The sequence below is a fragment of the Macaca nemestrina genome, chromosome 8 (genome assembly GCF_043159975.1).
Source record: "Macaca nemestrina isolate mMacNem1 chromosome 8, mMacNem.hap1, whole genome shotgun sequence".
In the NCBI taxonomy this organism is placed as follows: Eukaryota; Metazoa; Chordata; class Mammalia; order Primates; family Cercopithecidae; genus Macaca; species Macaca nemestrina.
The window spans coordinates 116614077-116631005 of record NC_092132.1 but is presented as its reverse complement, the minus strand read 5'-3'; the positions used below and the strand labels follow the sequence as shown (position 1 = coordinate 116631005).

At 53.7% G+C, this 16929-nt stretch overlaps 1 protein-coding gene across 1 annotated transcript; it reads left to right on the top strand.

The window, feature by feature from the left end:
* Positions 1–4604: 4604 nt before the first annotated feature.
* Positions 4605–8920, top strand: LOC105476584 (zinc finger protein 703). Its single transcript, XM_011732679.2, has 2 exons — positions 4605–5094; positions 6018–8920. Exons 1-2 carry the CDS (start codon positions 4852–4854, stop codon positions 7548–7550), a joined length of 1776 nt encoding a protein of 591 aa, XP_011730981.1. The 5' UTR covers positions 4605–4851; the 3' UTR covers positions 7551–8920.
* Positions 8921–16929: the final 8009 nt, after the last annotated feature.

The window sequence follows — 16929 nt, the reverse complement described above, 5'->3', positions numbered from 1 at the left end:
TTGGGCCTTGGGCAAGTTACTTAACCTTTCTGTGCCTGTGAAATGGCAGTAACCATAGGACCCATCTCCTAAGGTTTCTGTAAGGATTAAATGAGAGAATGCATGCAAAGTGCTTAGAACAGCGTTTGGCACTCAACGTTGGCTACTGTGGTGATGGTGAACCGCTCTGTTAGGCAATAAGTACACAAAGAGGATGAGGAAAACAAGAAGCATTCACAGTCCAGTGGGAGATCAGACAAAGAAGCAAATAGTGGCAGATGCCATGTGATAGGTGTAATAATAGAACATAATACCAACTGTGAGAATGTGGAAGAGGGAGCCTCTTGAGTCATCGGTGGGGCAGGTTTCCTGCAGGGCTGGCTGTCCTGGTCTTAGCCTGCTTGCTCCCACTGTTCCCTGGTGCCCCTCTCGTGCCCCAGGCTGTGTCTGAAGTCGGGGGATGGGGCAGACAGAGGAAGCGCCTTCAAGTGCCCTGAGTGCAGTGTGCTAAATCAGGGCTCCTGGCCAAAGCAGTAATTGCCAGCCGCTGAAAGATATTAAGCGCCAGGGAGGAAAACCAAGTTCTCTATGAGGCAGACTTTTCAGAGTTCTTACAGCTTGTAAAAAAAAAAAAAAAAAAAAAAAAAAATTTTTTAAATGTAAATAGTTACCCAGTGAGATATTATTTCATGTTGTTGCCATTAGGGTTTGAGTGTTATGAAGAGAGAGGAGAGAGAGGCGATCATTCAGGCAATTCTGCCTCAGCAAGGACTGAAAACTACACATTAACCCCACACAACAAATCTACTCCCTCTAGGACTTAACCTGACTAGAGCATTTTTTCCTGGGTGGTGAATTTTATGTAAATTGAAGGAGTGAAAAAAAATCTATACATATTCACAGTTTCCTAAAGGATTTTCTTGATGGTTTCTAGGGAGGGGTGGGCTTTTTAAATTTTTATTATTATTTTTTTTTAAGACACATTGTGGGCCGGGCGCGGTGGCTCATGCCTGTAATGCCAGCACTTTGGGAGGCTGAGGCCAGCAGATCACTTGAGGTCAGGAGTTCGAGACCAGCCTGGCCAACAGCATGAATTCCCATCTCTACTAAAAATACAAAAGTATTAGCCGGGCATGATGGTGCATGCCTGTGATCTCAGCTACTTGGGAGGCTGAGGCAGGAGAATTGCTTGAACCCAGGAGGCGGAGGTTGCAGTGAGCCGAGATCACGCCACTACACTCCAGCCTGGGCAACAGAGCAAGGCTCCGTCTCAAAAAAAAAAAAAAAAAGAAAGAAAGAAAGGAAGAAAAAGACACATTAGACTGGAGGCTGGGGAGGGGTTACTTTCATTTCTGTAGAATTCAGAGACAATCTGTGCTTTTCTGCTTGGGTTCTCAGTGCTAAATCTGGTGCTGATGTGGCTGCTCCCCAGAGCAATTGCTCCTCAGACACAGATGATGCAATCAGTTGCAGCCATCATTTACCTTCAACTTCCTTTGTGCCAAGCATGAAACAGGTGACATGCGTTGTCTGCTTCTGGTCTCCCAACTCTGAGGTGGCCACGCTTCCATTTTACCCTGGAGGAAACCGAAGCTTAGGGAGGCTCACTGGCCCAGGGTCCCCACAGCAGCCTGGCTCTGGGTCTGACTCCCTTCAGCTTTAACTGGGAATGATAGCAACACCTGATGTTTATTAAGCGCCTGACATACGGAACTGTCATTCTTCACCACAGTGTCATAGGGGCACTCTCAGGCAGCCCTCTCCCCTGTCCCATTTTAATGGTGGCCGCTCATTCCTAGGGCCATTTGAGAAGGGCCTGGATAGAGGAAGGCCCCTGAGCCGTGCATCTGCCACTTTTTGGCAGGGGGAGAACCTGTGCCATATGTCCTGCACAGGGATGTCTTACTCGGGCTTTCCAACCACACGCCCCTCAATAAACACAGCCCATCTGAATACTGAGCCACATTCCCTCCCAGGTGACAAGCCATTCCTCTGAAAACTACACTTGCCTTCAGGCCCCGAGGGCCCCATTTAGTGCTCTGTATAGGTTAGCATTTCAGCTAAGTGAATGGTGAATCCCGATCGTAATAATCATCTAGTAGTGTTTTAATTAGGCCTCTGGCCTGGCTACGCATGGTTTTTCATTTTTCCTCCTACGAAGTTTGGATGAATCCAGCCAAAGAAACCCTGCTACCCTGACCAGCAGCTCAAAGTGTGTCCCTCCTGCCTTGCATGTTTTCGGAGGTGTGTCTTACCCACTTCCCAGGAGGTGGGAGCAGGCCAATGTTGTGTGCCCCTGTCAGTAATTACCACTGGGGGCTCAGGGAGTGAGGTGTTCTTAACAGGACAGTATAGATTTGCCTAGGCAAATTCCCCATCACAGCCGGCCAGCCTGTCCTTACCTCCTCTTCTCTCCCTTCTTTCCTTCATTCACTACCTTTTTCCTTCTCTTTTACTCTCCAAACAGAGAGTGAATATTCTATTGTCCTCTCCCTTCTCCCCGCTCTCCTTTCAGCTGCCTCCTACTCCCTCTGTGTTTTTCAAATTCCCAAATACTTCTTCCCTCTCCCCTCCCCTTTTCCTCCTGATTTATTTCCCATTAATCATTTCTAACACACATCTGCTCAGGCCCTAGAAGGATCCCTTGGCTCCCTCTCACAGCTGGGCTGGTTACAATAATCAGGGGGTCTTTCATCTTTCACAGCCTCCTAGGTCTCCCCTCTACCAGCTCCTCCTCCTCTGCATTCCCGCAAAGACCAGCCTCTCTGCACCCTGGCTTCCTTCTGCCCTTCTGGCTCCGCACAACAGACTCCCCAAGGCCAAATGGCTTGTGGGTGAACGCAGCCCTGCAGTGGACTTTTACAGGTGGTGTTGGCAGTGATGGCAATGGCTGCGCACAGAAGTCGGCATGAGAACCCTGCCACGATCAAATAAATGAGATCACCCCCTCCCTTTTCATTCCCGCACCCCTCTTGCTGCAATGTAGGATCCATCTCCCAGTAAGAGTACCCCTTGCCATTCGGTGTAACATGATTTTACCAAGATTAAAATTGGGGAACATGTAATTACAGCTTGTGTAATTTCTAAGCATTCTATTTGTGCTGCCCAAAAAACAGTAGGGATCCAGGGAGCGTGCTTAGTTTCGGGTATGACTGATACTGCCTGGAAGTGGAGTCTGCTGTCTTCTCTATTGGGCAAGATACAGGATCGTGATAGCTATTTCCTTCTGTTTGAAGAGCTCCTTTGAAATCACCTCTCCCCATCTTGGGTTCTCAGGTCGTCTCAAGGCGTCGGTCAGCGCGGCAGAGTCGGGAATCTGCCATGCTAGAGCAATACGCCCTGAGTGACAGGCCTGACAACGGGAGTGATGAATTGGGACTGGAAAAGTGGTGCTGGGAGCCAGGCAGTGACACCAGCGCGCCTCCACTGGCCGCCGAGCGCATGGAGAAGTGGGCTCCCCAGAGGCCCGCGCCCAGAGGACCAACTTCGCCTCCGGAAAAGCGGCCGATCCGGAACTTGGATGTCAGGACTATGACTACGTAAAATCTCTGCCCAAGGCAAAGCTAGCAATGCACACTTTATCAGAATGGCGCAGGGAGTCGGGAAGGGTATTGTTATTTTTAATTAAAAGTTTTTATCCCGAAATTTCCCTGGGGAAAGCTAGTGCTTTTTCCCCCGGAGTGAGAAGGATTGGGGGGGGCGGAGGAGTTGTGCCCCCGAGCAGCGGTTAGAGAGAGATCCCCCCGAGCAGCGGTTTGAAAGAGATCCCCCCGTCCAGGGACACCCGCCTCGCCCGTGATCTCGGTCCCTCCTCATAGCAGCTGGGCGCGGTACAGTGAGGAACTTTACGACCCTCAGCAGGACACGGTGAGAAGCCTGAAACACACCAGACACCGAGCCTCTAACGCAGGGTGCAGGCACAGCGCTCATAGCCTGGGGTCCCGCGCTTGGTCGCCGACCATGTCACTCCAGAAGGGAGACAAACTTGCAGGCTTCAGAGAGGACGGGCTGAAAGTAGTTGGAGCTGCCTACGCCGCGTCCCGAGAACAGTGGGTGCCTCCGAGGCTCGGACGCTTCCAAGTGAACACACCAAGGGGAGGCCAAGTAGGGGAAGGAGAGCGGGGCCGAGGAGGGCCCGAGCAGCTCCGGAGAAGGACCCGGGCTCCCGAGGCGAGGCTCGCCCCCAGGCGGCCTCTGGGAGAGGCTTGGACTCCAGCGCCCCGGAGCCCGCGCCGTGCGATCCCTCCCACCCCCCACCCCACCCCACCCCACCTCGGACACACACGGCTGGCGGGGTGACAGCCCCCGCCAGCATCACCCGCTCCCCCCCCCCCCACCCAGTGGTGAGAAGGGAGAGAGGAGAGAGAACGGCCGGAAAGGAGGACGGGGCACAGAGCTCAGGATCCCGGAGAAGTCCCGTCCCAGGAGGGACCCCAGGGCGAGGAAGGCCCAGTCGGGGGGAGGGGAGGAACCCTGGGAGCGGCCGAGGCCGAGGCGGCGCCGCCGCGCGGCGCGGCCCCTTTAAGGCTCTCCCCGCCCACCGACGGAGCCGGCCTCCGCCCGCCGCTCTCTCCGCCCTGGGGTCCCGGCGAGAGCTGCGATTGGGCGGGCGCGGCGATCCCTTTGAAGTGTGGCTGCCGATCGCGGCTATTTGACGTGCGGCTCGCGGAAGGCGAAGGTTTTTGTGTTACTAGCCCGGGCCAGCGGCGGTGGCGGCGGCGGCGGCGTCGGTGGAGGAGGGGAGGCGGCGAGGAGGCGCAGCGCCCGCTGCACCGCGATCGACGCTGCGGAGCGAGCCCACCCGCCCCGGGAGCTCGCCTCCCCGGTGCTCCCCCGCCCTCCCCGCCCCCCCAGCGGCGCTGCCTCCTCCAAATGAGCGATTCGCCCGCTGGATCTAACCCAAGGACACCCGAAAGCAGCGGCAGCGGCAGCGGCGGCGGCGGGAAGAGGCCGGCGGTGCCGGCAGCGGTGTCCCTCTTGCCACCGGCGGACCCCCTGCGCCAGGCGAACCGGCTCCCGATCAGGGTCCTGAAGATGCTGAGCGCTCACACCGGTCACCTCCTGCACCCGGAGTACCTGCAGCCGCTGTCCTCCACTCCCGTCAGCCCCATTGAGGTCAGTCCCCGGCCGCTGCCCCGCGGCGCCGGCCCCATTCTTCCCACCGCGGCCAGGACCCTGACCCAGCTCCCTGCGCCCCGGGGCCCGGTGCGACGCCCAAGTCTTGTCACGCCGACGGGCTGAGTGATGAGGGGCAGAAAACCGAGGGATCAGAGCCCACCAGGGCCTCCCCAGGCTTCCCCGTGGAAGGATCTCCTTCCACGCTCGCCCTTCGGAGCTCCGTGTTTTCTCTCGGATTGGATTTGCTCCTGGAGTCCCCTCTGGGTCCTTTACTTTTCCTCTGATCCCCAGTTTTCAGCCAGGAGGTGATCTCTGCTAGGCCTTCCCCGCCCCCCACGCCGGGCTGTTTTCTTTGAAGCTCTGGCTGCCCGGGTCCCACTCCGCCTCTATCCCAGCCAGTGAGGGTGCACGGCGCCCGGGCGCTCCCGATCCCGGGTCTTTCTTCCTGCCTCTTCCCTGGGTGCCCTCCCCGGGAGGGAGGTGCTACGGAGAGAGCGCCAACTGCAGCCCCTCCTTTAGAATCCGCGCTCCCCGCTCCTACACCAATGCGCCTTTGCCAGAAACCCGTCCCAAGCGAAGTTCCCCCAAACTAAAGGAATAAGTTTTTTTCCTGGGCCTGGAAGAGGGGGACATTAGAGGGAAGTGGCGAGTCACAGCCCCGACTCCAGAGACGTCACCTTCTCCGGCAGAGGTCCTGGGTGAACCCCTTCCGCAGGGCCTGCGGCGCACCCCGGGACCCAGCGGCAGTGTGGGCGCAGTTCCGCCAGATGCCGCACCCGGCCCGGCCCTCGCTCGCAGACCCTCTCCCCAGGCCCGCCCCGCCCCGTGGCGCCGCCGCCCAGCTCCCCCGGCGCCCCCGCTCGCCCCGCAGGCCTCTGGGTCTCACTCCTTCTCCCTCCCCCTGCTGCTGTCTCCCACAGCTGGACGCCAAGAAGAGTCCCTTGGCGCTGCTGGCCCAGACCTGCTCGCAGATCGGCAAGCCGGACCCGCCGCCCTCCTCCAAACTCAACTCGGTGGCGGCGGCGGCGGCCAACGGGCTGGGAGCGGAGAAGGACCCCGGCCGCTCAGCCCCGGGGGCCGCCTCTGCAGCCGCGGCCCTGAAGCAGCTGGGGGACTCCCCGGCCGAGGACAAGTCCAGCTTCAAGCCCTACTCCAAGGGCTCCGGCGGCGGCGACTCCCGCAAAGATAGCGGCTCCTCCTCGGTGTCTTCCACCTCCTCCTCGTCCTCCTCGTCCCCGGGAGACAAGGCGGGCTTCAGGGTCCCCAGCGCCGCCTGCCCACCCTTTCCCCCGCATGGAGCGCCGGTCTCCGCGTCCTCGTCCTCGTCGTCGCCCGGCGGCTCCCGCGGCGGCTCCCCGCACCACTCTGACTGCAAGAACGGCGGCGGGGTTGGCGGCGGGGAGCTGGACAAGAAAGACCAGGAGCCCAAGCCCAGCCCGGAGCCGGCAGCCGTGAGCCGCGGCAGCGGTGGGGAGCCCGGGGCGCACGGTGGCGCTGAGTCCGGGGCCTCCGGGCGCAAGTCCGAGCCGCCCTCGGCGCTGGTGGGGGCCGGCCACGTGGCGCCGGTGTCTCCCTACAAGCCGGGCCATTCGGTGTTCCCGCTGCCGCCTTCCAGCATTGGCTACCACGGCTCCATTGTGGGTGCCTACGCCGGCTACCCGTCTCAGTTCGTGCCTGGCCTGGATCCTAGCAAGTCCGGCCTCGTGGGAGGCCAGCTGTCTGGGGGCCTAGGCCTGCCGCCGGGCAAGCCCCCCAGCTCCAGCCCGCTCACCGGGGCCTCCCCGCCCTCCTTCCTGCAGGGATTATGCCGCGACCCCTATTGCCTGGGAGGTTACCACAGCGCCTCGCACCTCGGCGGCTCCAGCTGCTCCACCTGCAGTGCGCACGACCCAGCCGGGCCCAGCCTGAAGGCGGGGGGCTACCCGCTGGTGTACCCCGGGCACCCGCTGCAGCCCGCCGCGCTGTCGTCCAGCGCCGCCCAGGCCGCGCTCCCCGGCCACCCTCTCTACACCTACGGCTTCATGCTGCAGAACGAACCGCTGCCGCACAGCTGCAACTGGGTGGCGGCCAGCGGGCCGTGCGACAAGCGCTTCGCCACCTCGGAGGAGCTGCTCAGCCACCTACGGACCCACACGGCCCTGCCGGGAGCCGAGAAACTTCTGGCCGCCTACCCCGGGGCCTCGGGCCTGGGCAGCGCCGCCGCCGCCGCTGCCGCCGCCGCCTCCTGCCATCTGCACCTCCCCCCGCCGGCCGCCCCCGGCAGCCCCGGGTCGCTGTCCTTGCGGAGTCCACACACTTTGGGGCTAAGCCGGTACCACCCCTATGGCAAGAGCCACTTATCCACAGCGGGGGGCCTGGCCGTGCCGTCCCTCCCCACAGCCGGACCCTACTACTCGCCATACGCGCTGTATGGACAGAGACTAGCTTCAGCCTCGGCGCTGGGATACCAGTAACTACAGCTCTTTCCTCCACCCCAGCCCCCTCACCCTCCTCCCTCTCCCTCCCCTCTCCCCACCTGCCGTCGCCGCTGCAACCTCCACTACTGCTTGACCCTGCCGGGATTCCCCACCCAACCCTTCCCCACCGGACTGTGTATTTATTTACTATAATGTTAGCTTACAAGCTGGGAATATAAGTGCATTAACGGCCCACATGAGTCAGTGGTATGCAAAAAGTATGTGTTCCCCCAAATAATAATATTAATCCCACAAATAACGACATGATCCCCGCCCCTCTTCCTTTCTGTTATTTTCTTTTTCTTAGATGTAAGTTTTACATTTTTTATTCCTTTTCCTCTTTTTTTGGTTTTTGATTGGTTTGGTTTTAGGGAGAGGAGGGAGAGTTGGGGTCTTTGGGTTCTTCTAGACGTTTTATTTTCCCTTCCTGGGGAGTTTCTTGCATGAGTCTTAACTTAAAACTACGTTTCCCCCTTCTCTTTTTCCCTCTTCCCCCTTCATTCCCTCTTGTTTCCTTCCATTTCATGTTCTGTTTTTGTTTTTTTGTTGTTTTGTTTTGTTTTGTTTCCTTTGTTGTACAAGTAACAGAGAGGAGATTTTTTTTGTAACTCATTTTGGGGGTGGAGGGAGCCACCTGGGTGGCAGGGGCCCTGGAGCTCTATTGACCTAGTACACTGCTCCGGGACTCCTCCCCCGCCACCCTCCACGCATAGGGTCCTTGGTCTGGACCCTGCCCCCCAAACGTAGGGCCTTGCTCCCCTACCTTGCTCTGAGCACGGAGAGTCCTGACCCCACCAGCAGGCTCGCCCCCAGAGAGGCCCAAGTGGTCTCACAGAGCCTTGCCGTCTACCGTCACCTTCCAGACTCCCGCCCCTAACACCCAGTGGCCACAGTGCGCCTGTCGGGGCACCTGGAGCGCTCACCTGGTTGAATTCAAAGTCCCAGAAGGCCCTGCTGGCGTGAAGCCGGCCCCTTACATTTTGCGAAGTGCTTTATAGTCCTTGTTTTTCTCTCCCTCGTGGGGGCAACGACCCCACCCCTGGCGGTAGGGGTGGGGTGGGTGACTCTCGCTAGATCCCTCCAAAGCAGACCGGTGGCGATGTCAGCGGACGTCACGAGCTCGTTAGCTGCGTTCGGGGAAGCTTGGGGCGTCAGGGAGCGCTCGAATCACGGCAGCCCCCGCCCTCTCCTAGGCCTGGCCCGGCAGAGCACCCCAGAGTAGACCCCGCAGCGACTGGGGTCTTCTCCCCACTCCTCCCTCCTTCTGGTCTGATGCGGCAGCGCGGGGGCTGCGGGGCCTGTTTGAGACGAACAGAGCTCTCCCTTGGTAAGACTTATTTTGTTAATAAATGGAATACTTGGCTATATTCACACCGTGGTGTGCTTCTGTCTTGCCTCGCCCACACTCTTACTTCCAGACACCTAAGCAGATGCCCTTTTTTTATTCTTGTTTAAAACGCCTTATGGTTTCCTTCTGTGATTTCCGTTCAAGGACGAGTTTAATGCCTTTCCTCAAGAAATGGCGGAGAAAAAACAAAACTTCTGCCAACGCATTACAAATAACATAAAACCACCTTTTAATTTTTTTCCCCCAGTTGGTTATGTAGCTCCTAGCCTCACTTCAAAGGCCTTGACATTTCCTGGGGCCAGGGTGGAGGGCGTGTGTAAAAGTGGATTTTCCTCTGGGCCCAGATGCGAGGTGCTAAGGGGGCTAAGAAGGGACCCCAGGACCCCAGCACCAAGGGCTCCGGCAGAAACTCCTGCAGCGCAGTCCTGGAGCCCGGCGGCCTGGCAGGCAGAGACGACATGCCTTTGGCGCCACCTGGTGGCAGGAAGATGAGCAACAGGCCTCGGAGAGAAGCCGCAGCCGGCACCAGCCCCGACGGCACCTTGGTTCTTCCATCCTATGAACGCGAAGGATTCCTACCTGCTGTTTCTGCGGGGCATTTCCTCTCTCCTGACCGCAGGGTAAAGGCATCTGTTGAGAGGGTTGCTTCTCAAGGCTTGGGGTCTCCCTTCAGCCATCGCTGGGTTGTCGATCTGGGTCATCTGTGCCCCGGAAACTTTTCGAAGCGGGGTTTGGGTTTTGCTGAGAAGATGCCACTTTTCGAAACGGGGTTTGGGTTTTGCTGAGAAGATGCCACGATGATTCAGGACCTTGAAGCCACTCTCAGTCCGGAGGAGTCGGGCCCCTGGGACTGACTCGTCCTTTTTCTTGAGTTCGCACGACTGACACTGGCCTCTGCATCCTCCGGCAAGAAAGGGTGGGTGCTGTTTACCGACGTGTTGGCCAGGATGCCTGCCCCCTATGCCAAAGACAGGCCCTGCGCGAGTGTCCAAGGTGGGAGGAGAGAAGGGACAGCTCCGGCAGGCCGAGCCACGTGCAGCCCAATGCGGACTCGCTGCCCTACCCCCAGCAGCGAGAGCGGGGTACGCCCGCCAAGGCCCGGCCGCTCAGGCTCCGGCTGCCAGACGCCAAGACCCTGCTCCATCCAGCCCCGGCGCACACTCCTTGCGCATGGGCCTGGGCGCGCAGGGTCACTTGGACGCGCTGCAAAACCGCCTCCTGCGCCTCTTCCTGGCCATGCTCCTCGTGGGATCTGCCTTTGGGGTTGTGCCGTTTGCTTTTTCTGTAAGGATGCGGCTTTGGAGTTCGTGCTCCGAAAGGTGCATGCTTTTGAAACGTCTGTGGCCCAAGGTCAAGTGCGGAGCGTAGGGTGGGGCCGCTTTCTCTACGCTGTTTTTGGTTGTCCACAAACTCGACGACAGACCGGGCGGGGTGTGTGGGGGGGGGAATCTGGCAAAAGGAAAGGGATCCTGGGCTGCTCCTACCACTGGGCCCTGGGAAACCCGAATTAGAGAAAGTGCCCTGAGACCAGATCAGAGTCTTCCTGGGAAACCAGGATTATCCAATTTCTCGGGATTCAATCTGGCCCGAATCTTTAAAAGAACTAAATGTAGCAACTCGTGGCCTTATTGTTTTTCTGTTGTTTTGTTCGTTATTATTTCTTTGTCATCTTCCCTTCCTCTGAAGGCCCCTCTTTCCTTCAGAGACCCACCCCCTCACCATGTTTTTTAATGCCTGCTAAAAATGATGGAAATGGCTCCCTCTGTAGGGCGACTTAAACTTTTCTTTCTTACACTTCAAGTCTTCAGACCTCCCTATCTAAAAACCAAAGGGCTCCTCTTGTTGGGAGGAAGGAAGGAAGGGATGTAGTATCTCCCCCAACCAGCAAATTCCTTATACCAAAAGAAACTGTTCTAAAAGGTGTTTGGCTTATACCATAGGTGTGAGAATGCAATTAGAGAACTCCTTAGACTACAGAGTTTCCCCCATAAAATTATTGGTGGCCTTTGGTGACTGGGAAGTTCACTGCTGGGCCTGGTTGGAATAGGCTGCCCCCAACTACCATTGTGGCCGCAAAAGGCAGGTCATGTAGTCTGGAGTGTCCAGTTCTACTCTGAGAAGAGGGCTCTCTCCACCTAAGAAATGTGACAATTTTAATAAGCTGATGAAAAGTTTGTTACTTTCAATAGCTTAATTCCCATTAAACAAAGTTGCCATCTTAATAGAGGTGGTGCTCCCCTATCCAGTGCTTATTTGCACAATTAATACCTCCAGCAACCCTTTATTTGAGGGTTACCTCCACCTTCCATTTCTCCACCTCCTTCTCTTCCCAGCCCTCCTCCGCCTTTCTCCTAATCTCTCCCAGGCGCCAGAAATGGGGCCCGTGTTCCCAAAGCACCAGGAAGGGTGGAAGCCACAGGGCTGGAACTTGAGACACTGGACGTTCCTGGCTCCAGGTCCTATTTTCACACCTCTTGCCTGGTTATTTTTGTGGCCTTGTGGCAGCCATGGGAGGAAGGGAGGAGAAGAAAGGGGAAAGACTCACCCTCAGATATAGGCTGGACTCAAACAAAACGTGTGGTGTTAAGTTTTTAACTTCCCAACTGTACACCCGCAAACCCATCTCCTAAGAAATTCACAGCCCAAGTGGGAGGTGTGGGGCCCTTCCCCATCTTTCTGCAGCCATAATTGCTCTGCCCTACCTAGCGTACCGTGATTGTATCTCTGGGTATATGAACTAACTCGCTCCTGATGTATGTCTGGGTTACGGTGGAATTCATCTTACAATAATCCTGTGGCTCTACACTTTATTAATCATTCTGTAGGGGAAGCTGCACTCCAGTTTTCTGTTTGATTTGATTTCATTCATCCTGTCTTTTTGCAAAATAGATGGTTGAGTGCATCTGATAATGTATGGTTTAATTTGGAGCACTATGGGTTTGAATTACCATTTTCATAATGTGCTGTGCATTAATGTGTTACATCATTTCTAAAGAGGAATGTGCCGGGTTTCAAACTTTCTCCTGAAAGCCAAAGTCACCTAAAGGAAACAAAGCCAAATCACATCAACCCATCTTCTTACCTCCCTGCCAGAGAGCCTCCTGCCTCCCCAACCCCAGTTCAATCTGCCAAAGCTCATAAAACCCAACATGAAGGCTTTGTATTCACAGAATGCAGGTGGGTGTCGAGGTTTGGGGGGAACTTTGCACATGGCTGCCCAGGAGCCGTCAATGGCAGTACAAAGCTCCCCCTCATTATTGCATAACAACAGCTTTGCAGCCAACCCGATTTTCATTTTTTTTTTCGGAGACCTCCAGTGGATGGCTCTTCGTCGACCCTAATCCCAGCACTCCCTTCCCAATGGCTGTAATAACACCAGCTGTCTGTTACTCAAACTCTGACTGAGGAGGAAAAAGCACTGATTATCCAAATACAGTCATTAAAGGGGAAATGTGTTTTTAGGACTGTCAGAGTGATTAATGAGGGCTAGCCGTCTTTGCAAATGCACTTGTTTAGTCTAACTGGCAGCTTCTATTTTCCTATTGATTTATTGCAGCCGTTGCCGGGCCTTGGTGTGTGCGAAGTCAGGGCACTTCACAACTGCGCCCTGTTTAAACAGGAAAAGCATGCACCATTTTGTCCAGGAGGGAGGGAACAGCCTAAAGTCTCTCCCTTCAGTTCAGTCTCCAGTGGCCCAGACCAACAAAGAAGACATTAAAAACCTGCAGCCCGGAGAGGGAAGGAAACTGCTTCTCCTGGGTCGTCCCCGGTCACTTGGTTCCAAGGTCAGTGGAGACACACCATGGTCCCTGGACAAAGCCCGCCCTATTGTGACACTCAGCATGCCCACATTTTCTCCGACAGTCCCCCCAAACCAGCTGTCAGCCCCTGAGTCCAAGTTCAGGAAAGGCCCCCAGCAGAGGGAAAGGCAGAAGAGGGAAATGCTGACGCTAGGTAAGGGGAAAAACATAAGCAGAGCCACCCCTGGAGTCCAGGGTAAGGCAGAGGGGTCATTGCAGTAAATTGATAGACCAACAGCTGGTTTCCACCTTTACAAAGAGAAGAAGGTGGAGTGACCTCTATTGCAGAGAGTGACACCGACTTCTTTCCACTTGTACATTTCATGTTTTGACAAAAGATGTAGCTAATGACCAAAATTGAGAAATGGCAGCTTGAAAATAGAGTCCTAACTATTTGAGGATTTCACTTTCAGGTGGCCATCATCAAAGCAAACAGAATTTACAGAATTCCTGTTAGGTGCCCAGCACAATGCTGGATACCATAAGATGCAGAAGAAAACTCAGACAAACTTCCTGCCCCATTGAGCTGGGGGAGACAAGATGCACCCGTGAGAGAGGGAGCAAGATTGCATTATACATAACTGCATTTCTGCTGATCTGAGAAAGTGCTAAATCATTCTGTGCAGACAGCGGAGAAGAGGATAGGATATAATAAGGTGCTAATTGTGCAGATCAGATGGTCGTGCCAGCCACAGGAGCTGGAGAAAGGAGAGCTCACTGGGGCTGATATAGGGAACCTGGGCCTCCCCAATTCCTCCTAAGCCCGTGCTCTTTTGAAGATGGGTGAGGTTCTCATTCTATAGCGATGAGAAGGTTGAGCCCCCGAGTCAGTAATTTCCATTTCTAGAGCAGATCAAGGAACAGACTTAATTAAGACTATATAAACACATCTGAATTTTCTTCTACCCACTCTCTCCCTAATCAGCTTATTCCTTCCCAACAGCATTCCCGGCATGGAAATGGTTGATATGTCTTCCTAAATGAAAAATACCTTTCCAGGTTTTCCTGGGATAGTGGCATATCACCAGCATTATTAACACTTCCTAAAACAGAAAAAGCTGCTAGCAGATTTAGATTACATATGAACTGGGGTGCCTTTTTCTTAAGAGAATATAATTTGAACCTGTTGGCTGAGAGAAGAGGAAGAGACTATATATATATATCTTTTTTTTTTCCAAGACGGGGTCTTGCTGTGTTGCCCAGGCTGTAGTGCAGTGGTGCAATCTCTGCTCACTGCAGTCTCCGCCTCCCAGGTTCAAGCAATTCTCCTGCCTCAGCCTCCCGAGTAGCTGGGATTACAGGTGCACATCACCACTCCTGGCTAATTTTTGTATTTTTAGTAGAGACAAGGTTTCACCATGTTGGCCAGGCTGGTCTCAAACTCCCGACCTCATGATCTGCCCACCTCGGCCTCCCAAAGTGCTGGAATTACAGGCATGAACCACTGTGCCCGCCTGGAAGTGACCATATTTTATGAACTTCAAAATGGAGACAAATGGTATACGTGTACTTTGATGAGCTTTAGGGCTCTCCTGGAAAGTCCAGAACATCTAGTCACTATGCACGTAGTAGAAAGGGCATTGAAACGAGTCAGAGAACCTAGATTTTGTTCTGGTTTCAAAACCTAATTGTCGTGTTTCTTTGAAGAAGTCACTTAGTCTCTCTGAACCTATTTTCCCATTTCTGAAATCAAGTCGTTGGGCCCTATAATCTTTAAGGCCTTTCTAACTGGAAGAGTCTATGATCATCTAAAATTATGATGGTGAGAGTTGCTTAGGATGCTCTGTCTTTGACCCTCATCAAATGCAACTCTAAATTTCCTATCAGAACAGCAAACAGGGAAGACCCAGGAAAAGAAGGCTCATGATTTCACCTCAGCAATGAGTGGGTAGGGGGTGTATATTTATACAAAGAGAGAGAGACATGGTCTCACTCTGTTGCCCAGGCTGGAGTGCAGTGGCTCAATCTTAGCTCACTGCAACCTCCCCCCTGGGGCTCAAGCAATCCTCCTGTGTCAGCCTCTGAGTAGCTAGAACTACAGGTGCATACCACCATGCCTGGCTAATTTTTTGTTGTTGTTGTAATTTTTGTAGAGACAGTGTTTCGCCCTGTTGTCCAGGCTAACCTTGAACTCCTGAGCTCAAACAATCTGCCCGCATCAGCCTCCCAAAGTGGTGGGATTACAGGCATGAGCCACCGTGCCCAGCCAGAACACAAGAAGAATATTGCAATGTGGATTTTTTCACCCAGAGAACTGACTCCAACAAAGTGAATTATTAAATTTTTATTTAATTTGATGCAATGCTGTGTATAGGGTGATGTAGGGATTTCAGAGACTATGTCAAAATGCTTAAGTGGGTTAGGAATTATTTAAAATAATTTTGAGACTACTGTGAGGTTAAATCAAGGTCTACAAAAAGAATCAGATTTTTCATAGCCTAAAGCCAGTAGCTTTTGAAAAATGGGGGAGAAGGAAGGAAGGAAGGAAGGAAGGAAGGAAGGAAGGAAGGAAGGAAGGAAGGAAGGAAGGAAGGAAGGACAGAAGGAAGGAAGGAAGGAAGGAAGGAAGGAAGGAAGGAAGGAAGGAAGGAAGGAAGGAAGGAAGGAAGGAAGGAAGGAAGGAAGACAAGAAAGCAGGAAAACAAGAAAAAAGAAATGGAAAGCAGACAAAAATTATACCACAGTTGGGGAACTTCTGCTCTGAATGGGCAGTGGGTATCTCCACAGCTCTTTGGAACACAAAATAAAATGACTCTTCTGGAGTTCCAATCAGAGCCAAATTGTAGAATGAAAACAGCAATTTGGAGAATTCCCTTGCATGTCCCTTATCCTGTTTGCTCTCCTGGGTGTGTTGTATGTGCATGCATGGTGTGAGCTATAATGTGGGCTTGTAGTCAGTTCACACAGGAATCAGTGTGGCTGTGCTCTTCCTGCTTCAAACATGGGCACCACCAAAAATACAGAAAGGATAGGTCAGGCCCACCCTAGGGCATCTCAGGAAGCATCATTTTGTGTGTACCATGGCACAGTTAAATATACGAATATATACTGAACATTTAATTCTTACAACAAACCTTCAGTTTCTCTTTATATGAAAACTAAAATTTACAGAGGTTAAGTAAATTGCCCAAGCCTGGGCGCAGTGTCTCACGCCTGTAATCCCAGTACTTTGGGAGAACGAGGCAGGTGGATCACCTGAGGTCAGGAGTTCGAGACCAGCTTGGCCAATGTGTTGAAACGCTGTCTCTACTAAAAACACAAAAATTAGCCGGGCGTAGTGGCACACGCCTGTAATCCCAGCTACTCAGGAGGCTGAGGCAGGAAAATCACTTGAACCAAGGAGGCAGAGGTTGCAGTGAGCCAAGATTGCGCCACTGCACTCCAGCCTGGGTGACAGAACAAGACTCTGTCTCAAAAAAAAAAAATGCCCAAGATCTCACAGTTAAAGAGCATGAAGCCAGGATTCTATTATGGTTCTGACTCTAAAACTCTTTACACTTAGCCAAGCAGCTTCAGACTTTGTATGTTGGTGGGCCTGGATGCTATGGATAGATAGAATAAGGGGGCCTGCCCCTGGAAAGTTCTGGCTGTGCCTGTGTGTGTTGGGACAAGTTGACTATGTACAATTCAAAAGAAATTGGTCCTTTCCCAAACAAGAGCTGAAATGCTGGTCAGTGCAGTGGGTTTGACTCATTCAGTAAACATTACAGAGCACCCACTACCTACTAAGTATTTTGGTCTGCTCTGGGAATTCAAAAGATGGAGGAGATACTGGCCTTGCCACAAGGAGTTTACAGTCAAATGGGAGATAGGTGTATAAACTAAGATATCACATTATATCCTAGCCCACACTGGCCAGGCACATTGGCTCACACCTGTAATCCCAACACTTTGGGAGACTGACGTGGATGAATCACTTGAGGCCAGGAGTTTGAGACCAGCCTGAAAAACATGCCAAAACCCCATTTCTACAAAAAATGCAAAATTAGAGAGGCTTGGTGGTACTCGCCTGTGGTCGCAGCAACTCAAGTGGGAGAATCACCTGAGCCCAGGGAGGTCAAGGCTGTAGTTTGCCATGATTGTGCCACTGCACTCCAGCCTGGGCAACAGAGCAAGACCCTGTCTCTAAAAAAAAAAAAAAGAGAGAGAGAGATAATGTGCTAAGGACTATTAATGCCATTGCAGTAATCAGGAGTATAGGCTAGGTTATACGGTGGTAACAAATTAA